The sequence below is a fragment of the Acomys minous genome (genome assembly GCF_964271855.1).
Source record: "Acomys minous genome assembly, chromosome: 1".
Classification (NCBI taxonomy): Eukaryota; Metazoa; Chordata; class Mammalia; order Rodentia; family Muridae; genus Acomys; species Acomys minous.
In genome coordinates, this window is record NC_140483.1 from 57,951,872 (window position 1) to 57,960,568 (window position 8,697).

Consider the following 8,697-nt stretch of genomic DNA (forward strand, 5'->3'; position numbering starts at 1 on the left):
GCCTCAGGTAGGTCGCTAAGCAACAAATCTCTGCCTAATTTATAGTACTTAAATTATCTAATGACGTTCAGTGTCCATGCTTAGGCCCAGGCTCATGCATGTGTGTTTCCTGTGGCTGTTTAGGCACCAGCTACTCACCACGTTCATGACCAAATTGTTTGGTTAACCTCTCCCTTTCCTTCTCCCTCTCAGATGCACACAGCCATGAAGGACAGATCTACTGCAGAACACTAGGCCATTGGGCTTTGTGTACAGCACTATGCACTGAGACATCAGCCCAAGCTGGATGGGGCTACAACAGAGTGAGACCTTGTTCTGAAACAAAAGAAATGACCAAAGACATCAGCCCAGGAGACCCACTAAAATCCCTGCCTCTATAGGTCAAAAAACTCTAGATAAACCTGAGCAAATGTGTGTGTGTGTGTGTGTGTGTGTGTGTGTGTGTGTGTGTGTGTGTGTGTTAAGAAATGTTATTATGGCCAGCTGTGGTGGCACACAACTGTAATCCCAGCAGTCTAGGAGACAGAGTGAGTTCGAGGCCAGCCTGGTCTACAAAGTGAGTCCAGAACAGCCAAGGCTAACACAGAGAGACCTTGTCTCAAAAAGCCAAAAAAAGAAAAGAAAAAGACAAAAAAAAAAAAAAAGAAAAAAAAAAAAGAAAAAAGAAAAAAAGAAATGCTATCATGATACCAACAGATAGTTGTAAAGCCTGTGGGATTCTGGGGGGTGTTTCTTTACCTTTATTTTATGATTTTATGGCTGTTTAGCCTGCATGTGTATCTCTGCACTACATGCAATGCAATGCCTGAGGATGCTGGAAGACAGTATCAGATCCCCCTGGGTACAGGTGCTATAGTCTTTGTACACCGCCATGTGGGTACTGGGACTTGAACCTGGGTCCTCTGGAATAGCAGCCAGTGCTCTTAACCACTAAGCTATCTCTCCAGACTCTTCCTATTGTTTTAAAACATAGTCTAATTATGTAGCTCAGACTGGTCTCAAATTCTCCTGTCTTAGCCTTCCAAGTGCCAGGATTATAGGTGAGTACCGTTACTCCTAGCTAAAAGCTTGACTTTTTGTTGTTGTTCTTTTTTTTTTTTTTTTAATGTGGCTGAAGATGACCTTGAACTTGTTTTTCTTTTAGATTTATCTATTTAGTTTGTATGTGTATGTGTGTGTATGTCTGTATATGCATGTGAACACAGGTGCTTTCTGAGACCTGAGATGACAAGTTCCCCCGAGGACTGTCAGCCTCCCACGTGGGTGCTAAGACTCCAGCTTGGCTTTTTTTTTTTTCTAAAAGCAGCAGTGCTCTTAACTGCTGGACCCTCTCTCCATCCCAAAGCTTGCCTATTCTTGAAGCCAAGACAAAGTAAAGCTAATTCTGACTAAAACTTTCAAAAACCACCAGTTACCCCAAACTAGTAGATGTCCAATGTCTTCCCTCTATACCCCAGAATCTGACGTTGAAATGTTAAATCCAATACAGGAAGAATCTGAAAGAAAATGGAATTTAGTTGAAAGGACAGTTGATCTTATTCCCTCAATCTGCTGAACTCATGGTGTTTTTTTTTTTCAACATCAACTAGAAAAAAAATCTCAAAAATTGGTGAGAATTATTGTTATTATTATTATTATGTTTAAAGATGGGCTCTTATACAATGTAGCCCAAGCTGTCCTTCTACCTTTAATTCTCCTGCCTCAGCCTCCCAGGTGCTGGGATTGTAGACATTTACTTTTACAGTTTTACATTTATTTATTTATTTACTTTGTATAGGTGAGGGCTGGGGAGATGGTTCAGCAGTTAAGAGCACTGATCTTTCAGAGGTCCTGAGTTCAATTCCTAGCAACCACATGGAGTCTCACAATCTATCTGTAGTGTGATCTAACGCCCTCTTCTGGTGTGCAGGTGTACTTTGTATGTGTGAGAGCAAGAGTGTGCCATAGTGCATATGTGTGTTCGTGTAAGTCAGAGGACAAACTTGTGTGAGTCAGTTCTTCTAACGCGTGGGCCCCGGGGACTGGACTCAGATTTTCTGGTTTGGTGGCAAGAGCCTTTACTCACAGAGCCGTCTTGCTGGCCTTGAGAATGATTTAAAAACCCGGACGCTAGGGCCAGGATGTACATCAGTAGCACTGTGCTCACCCAGCATGTGCACAAAACACCAACAAACACACAGGTGCTAATTTTTAATCCTCCCCAGAAACGCATGCCACAGTTGAAGGAACGAGACGATCACTGTCGCACAGGAGGCACTGACCGCACTATACGTGGGCCACCAGTCAGTTACAGACTACATCCAGGAACAACAGAAACGCCCATGGGTCCCTGGTGGCCAGTCCCAAGTCACAGTGGGGCCTCCTTTCTGGGCAGTTGGCAAGAGACAACTCAAATATTCTGAACTTCTGAGTGTTTATGCCGGGTGGGCAGCTGACAGGAAGAGATAGGAGACTCAGAGACCTGCTACAAAGGAGCCGAACAGAACTAGCAGCAAGTCCAGCCAGAGGAGGGCTTGGTTTGGAGGTCGATGTAGTTCCCTTGGGTGGACAAAGACAATATATCTTCTCTGGAATTGTTCATCATCTTTTCAACGAGGACTCTTAAAAAAATAATAATAAACAAAACAGAAAATAAGAAAAATAAACCCAAGAAGGTAGATGGAGAAAAAGGAGATGCAGCGGGCACTGTTTTATCACCAGGCAGCACTCCGTAAGGACACAGGGTTTAAACACGCCTTTGTCTTCAATTAACTTAGGGAAGCTGGCATCCCGGTGGCTGAATTTGTACTTCTTTGTTCAGAAATCAGAAAAGAAGGTCCACGGGGGTCAGGGGGGTGGGGGGGGGGGAGCTCTGCATGCCTGTCCCCAGACCACGAAGAGCTACTTACCTCATGGCCTCATTAACGTTTTTGTTCTCCTTCACTGATGTTTCTGTCCAACCCGTGAACCCATTCTCTTTACTGAACCGGTCAATCTGGTCCCGGCTCACTGCCCAAGGGGATAGATCACTCTGACAAAGAAAATATGTAAGTGGCAACACCATAAGTGGCTTCATATGGAGCTGTGCATTTAAAACAATGTTCCACCAATGGCTGAGATCACCAACATCTAAAATCTTCAGTCAACATTCTTCCTTTAAAAAAGTCACTCTTAAAAAAAAAATGTGTATACACACACACACATACACACACACACACACACACACACACACACACACACACACACACACACAGTAAAAGCACTCCTTTAATCCCAGCATGCAGGGAGGCAGAGGCAGGAGGATCGCTGTGAGTTTGAGGCCAGCCTAGTCTACAGAGCGAGTTCCAGGACAGCCAAAGTTACATAAAGAAGCCCATCTCAATAAATAAATAAATAAATAAATAAATAAATAAATAAATAAATCACTTTCAGGGATATAGAGTTGGCTCAGCAGTTAAAAGCACTGGCTGCTTTTTCAGAGGACGCAGGTTTGATTCCCAGCACCTAGATGTCAGCTCACAACTCTCTGTAACTCTGGCCTATGAATCTGATACCCTCTTTTGGCCTCCTTGGGTACCAGACACACACACCCTGCCAACTTGAAAGGGGTAAACAGGCATGCTGGTATGCTGGTGGCCAGGAATAGTGGTTCTAACCATAGTACTTGGGCAACAGAAGCAGGATTGTGAGTTGTAGGCCAGCCTTGGTTACTTGGACTCTATCTTAAAAAAACTAAAATAAAACATGGTGTGTGTGCATGCTCAGAACCCTTTAGATGCCTTTCCTCTGGCCTCTGACAGATGCCAGGGACCATTTACTTAAACTGGCCACTGACCTTGTTGGCCAAGAGCAGGCAGGGCACCGGCTCCCCATTGGGCAGTGTGAGCTTGCTGTCTAGATCCTGTTTCCATCTTTGGCTGTTGCTGAAAGTAGTGGCATTGGTGACATCAAACATAATAACGCAGGCAGAAGCATCTCGATAGTATAGTCGCGTCATAGAGGTGAAGCGCTCCTGCCCTGGAGTGAAGAGAGAGAGAGAGAACCCTAGGGAAGGTGATTTTAAAGCCGGGCACGGTGGTGCACATCTATGATCCCTAGCACTTGGGAGGCAGAGGCAGGCAGATCTCTGTGAGTTCAAAGCCAGCTTGGTCTCCAGAGTGAGTCCAAAGGCTACACAGAAGAATGCTGTTTAAAAAAAAAAAAGAAAAAGAAAAGCCGAGCCCTTCATATTTGCGCATGTGTAGAGTACAGAAAAAGCTCTCACAACAGGGCTAGTGAGTCAGTAAATCTGATATACTTTGAAGAACACCACACGATAAAGGTTCACCATTATCATTGTCTCTATTTTCTCACTCACGTCAGCCGAGGATCTCTCTCCTACCCGTGGAACATCTATCTACCTATGGACAACCTGTCACCGAGAAGATTTTCCACCCACCCAGAGTTGGCTCGATGTTTCTTTGTTGTCTTTGGAGCAATCTCCAAAATCATCTCAAAAGCTCAGAGCAGCTCCAACTTGTAGCTTGGGGGGGGGGGAGGGGAACGTCCATCTTGCCATCCCATAACTACTCCACCCCTACACCCCAGACAGCTTGCCTGGTTATATAATTTCCTCCTTTGTTTCTGTCTTCTTCTCCCGTTTTACCTGCAATATCCCACAGCTGAAGCCGCACCATCTCTGAGTCCGACCACTGGAGAACCTTCAGAGCAAAATCCACTGAAAATATACGTATATTCCACTTTAATAAAAACATGCCTTTAAGATATAACCCAGGGATGGGCCAGTGAGGTGGTTCTGTGGGCAAGGGTGAAGGCATTTGTTGCCAAGCCTGACAACCCAAGTGTAGAGAGATTTTAATTCAAAACATGGCAAGAGATCACAGCCAGCCAGGTGTGCACACCTTTGATTGCAGCACTTGGGAGGTAGAGGCAGGCTTTTGTCTGTAAGTTCAAGGTCAGCCTGGTCTACAAAGAGAGTTCCAGAACTGCCAGAGCTCCGTTACACAGAGAAACCCTGTCTCAACAAACAAACACACACACAAACAAAGAGATCACATCCAAAGACCTTCTAGGTCTGTGTGATCTGGCTGGAATACAGACAATGCCTTTAATCATTGGAGACAGAGGCAAGCAGCTCTCTGAGTTCAAGGCCAGCCTGGATAGAACAAGTTTCAGGTAAAGAAAAGCTTAGGTCTAGGCATGGTGGTACATGCCTTTAACCCAGGAGACAGAGGCATGCAGACCTCTGAGTTCTAGTCAGTGTTGTTCCAGGCAGTTCAGTTGAGTCAGAGAGTTGAGAGGCAGTGCAGTGGGGTTGAGTTTGTGGCAGCTCAGTTTGTGGAATTCAGAGGCAGTTTTTACCAGGAGAGTTTTACAGACATAGGTTGAAGAGAAAACAAACTAGACACAGGTGAAGACAGGACGAGCCAAAGAATGAGAAGGAGCCAGAAGATTAGAACAGATTGCTGGAGTTAGTTTGAGACCCAGAAAAGCAATTCAGTCAGAGGCTGAGAAGGAAGCCAGATTGAATCAGTCAGCTTGAAGAGAAGTCTGAGCCAGTACAACTGAGTTGAACCAACTAGGAAGAATCCAGAAAGGTCAAGAAAGGGTGAGCTTATTCAGTCTCAGAGGCTGAAAACATCCCAGGCTAGAAGCTTCCAGGACTAGGCCTAGGTTAGCAGATGGAGGCAGTAAGCACCAGGAGAATAAAAGTTACTTTAACACCCATGTTAAATCGCTATAACCCAAACCTACACACTGTCCTCTGACTTCCACATGTATGTCACGGCGCACATGTCCACATATTCATAGACACATTTTTTTAAAATTCAGGGATAAGCTCAGATCAAACATCCAGTGATAACCCCAGGGTCATGAAACTTAAGCCCTCAATAGATGGAGGTGACTCATGTAAAGTGTGGGATACAACCTGTACCCTCTGAAGGGTCTTCACGGATTTCCCCTCTATCAGATCAAATGATTTCATACTAATTATCTCCATGGCTGGGAACAGGAAAGTGGGAATGATAGTGGAAATAACCCTGTTCTCGGGTTGAATGGTTTCGGGGGGTTTGCAGGGGGTTTTCTCAAGGGAAGGAGGAGCGGGGGACGGGGAAATGAAGGTGAGTGCGATCACTTTGGTATCTTCCACATTCAACTTCACTGGTAGCATCTAACCAAACAGTATCATGAGAAAACACGATGGAAAACTCTATCCCCTTCCGTAAGGGCGTGGCGATTACGTCAGGCAGGAATGGGATAAAGGAAAAAGGTGCCAGAGGGCTCTACGTGGATGACACTTAAGAGCAATGCTGGAATCCACCATCAGCTCTGTAGATGCTGAAACTCTACAAAATTGAGTTGAACAACCATTCCAGGGGAACCTCCCAAAGATGTGTAGTGCAGGCTAGCCCCAACTTGAGAGCTCCCTGCATCAGCTTCTTGAATGTTAGAATTAAAGCATATAGTGCAGGAAAAGCTATGTGTTAAGGAGAGAAGCAAAAAGAATTTCAGGTTGGAATATTCTTCTACGGCAGAAGTAGAAACTAGGGAGAATTTATAGTCAACGCTGGGAAAAACCAAACAAATCGATTATATTCAAACTGTAGGAAAACTAAGCCACTGGGTAAAAATTCATCCACGGAACACTTTTAACCCAAACCCACGAAATAAAGACTCATATTTAAGAGTGGTGGGTAAAGCAGTCAGGAAATGGTCTTTGAAATGTTAAGCCACTAATTTTGCCAAATACTTGTGAAAATTTAATTAAAATGTTTTATATAGTGTGTGCTCGTACCACAGTGTTCCCATGGAGGTCAGAGGACAACTTTTGGGAGTCTCTTTTCTCTTTCCATTTTTTTGGGGGGGGGGTTTGAGACAGGGTTTCTCTATGCTATATTGGCTGTCCTGGACTCACTTTGTAAACCAGCCTGGCCTTGAACTCACAGCGATCCACCTGCCTCTGCCTCCCGAGTGCTGGGATTAAAGGCATAAGCCACCTCACCCAGCCTCTCTCTCCATCTTGTGGGGCTTGGGAATCCAACTCAGGTGGTCAGACTTGACATAAAACAGCGATACCCACTGAGCCATCTCGCCTCTCCATGTCCTTTGCCAAATAGTCTTTAACATTTTCATTTCAAAGTAAATAATTAATTAAAAAAACTTTCTTAAGAACACCAGCACACTCTTCCATAATGTATGTTGGTACAAGTATAATTTTAGGTTATTCCTTCACATCACAACCTCGTTAACTACCTGGTGGTGGTGGTGGTGGTGGTGGTGATGGTGGTGGTGGTGATGTGTGTGTGTGTGTGTGTGTGTGTGTGTGTGTGTGTGTGTGTGTATGTGTATAGTTCAGTTGAGTTCAAAGGCCACACTAGGAAAGAAACGAATTAACCTTTAGTGTTTCTTTCTCTCTCCCTCTCTTCCTTCCCCGGTGTGAAAGCAGACAGGCTACTTGAGGTATATTTCACATTCTTTCGTGCATTTCTCACATTCCCCACGAAGTCCACGACTTAACCTTTATTGAAGCACACCACAGGGCTCATTGACTCCTGACCAGAATCTGTCCCTCGGTCTTCTTCACATCCGGTCCTCCTGACTATTTAGCTCTTGGGATCTCTCTCCTCCTTAGGTCAAGTAGGCTCTTCCCTCAACACTGCCCCAGGCTGATGGGAGACAGGGCAATTGCCCCTGCCAGCATTTGAACTGGGGCTCAGCTGCCTCTGATGGTTGGAGAGGTTGCCGGGGGCTGCGCTTGGCTGTTCTCTGCTTTGAACTACTCCAGCTCAGAACCCTCCACCTTGTCCATCTCTCTCACCTGTATACTTCAGGCCCTATCTTTCTAGATAGTCGGCGCAGCTGGGAAGCCCCCAAAGGCGACCACAGTACCCATCCCAGAAGCTACCGGGTCCAAGCCCCGACGCCGGCCCCCAGCCACCCACAGCTGCTCACCTCCCACGGTGGACTTGTAGTGCTTGCTGAAGCTGTCCTGGGAGTAGCGCTGGACCAGTGACGTCTTGCCTACGGCGGCGTCCCCCACCACCAGCACTTTGAACAGGTGATCTCGGCTGCCCATGGCTAGCGGTATAGAGAGTTGTCGCTGTTGTTTTAAATGTTGTTTGTTTTTTTCCGAGAAGTCGCTTATTTTAACCCCTTTAGTTCCCGGGTTGTCTTCCAACTGAAGGCAGGCATCCCCACCCTCTGCTGGTTGAAGCTGCTCTGAAGAGAAAGCAGAAAAGGAAACTTTTGCACTCGGCCTTTGCGCGCTTCCTCCCCGCGCGGCCGCAGCCTGGGTGGGGCGGGTACGAGATCGACCCCCACCGCGGTTGGCACCTTCCGAGCGGCTCGCCAACGCTGAACGCCGGCCGGCACTTTGCACCGGCCAGGTACAGGTGACCTAGGCCCTTCTCCGACCGACCGCACTAAATTGGGTTGTGCAAAGTCCTTGTCGGGTCCCTGCCCTACCACTGGCGGCGCATTTTCCGTCTTCCTTCACCAGGGTAGTGTGCCCGCTGCTCAGAGCACTACATTTCCCAGTGTGCCTCTTGGTGAAGCGACCAGGCCAGTGTGGCAGCTTGCCGCGTGAGCTCTTGGGATATGTAGTTTCCTAACTACCTTGACCAAAGTTTCAAGGTTTTCCAACTTTTAAGCATTCATAAATTTATTTTAAAACAATTCTAAAATTCGGTGTGGTGTCACAGGCTTGTAATACAAGCC

The 8,697-nt window shown here is 46.2% G+C and overlaps 1 protein-coding gene across 3 annotated transcripts; it reads right to left on the reverse strand.

The window, feature by feature from the left end:
- Positions 1 to 2,175: 2,175 nt before the first annotated feature.
- RAB29 (RAB29, member RAS oncogene family) lies at positions 2,176 to 8,495 on the reverse strand. 3 transcript variants are annotated; one of them, XM_084793085.1, is made up of 6 exons: positions 8,314 to 8,495; positions 7,933 to 8,199; positions 4,625 to 4,696; positions 3,815 to 3,996; positions 2,889 to 3,010; positions 2,176 to 2,600 (listed from the first exon to the last, which is right to left on the reverse strand). In XM_084793085.1, the coding sequence occupies exons 2-6, from the start codon at positions 8,054 to 8,056 to the stop codon at positions 2,486 to 2,488; spliced, it is 615 nt and encodes a 204-aa protein (XP_084649211.1). In that variant the 5' UTR covers positions 8,057 to 8,199; positions 8,314 to 8,495; the 3' UTR covers positions 2,176 to 2,485. The 3 variants fall into 3 exon arrangements, with proteins under 3 accessions (XP_084649211.1, XP_084649212.1, XP_084649213.1); XM_084793086.1 differs by having other exon boundaries at positions 8,446 to 8,460; XM_084793087.1 differs by lacking the exon at positions 4,625 to 4,696 and having other exon boundaries at positions 7,933 to 8,495.
- Positions 8,496 to 8,697: the final 202 nt, after the last annotated feature.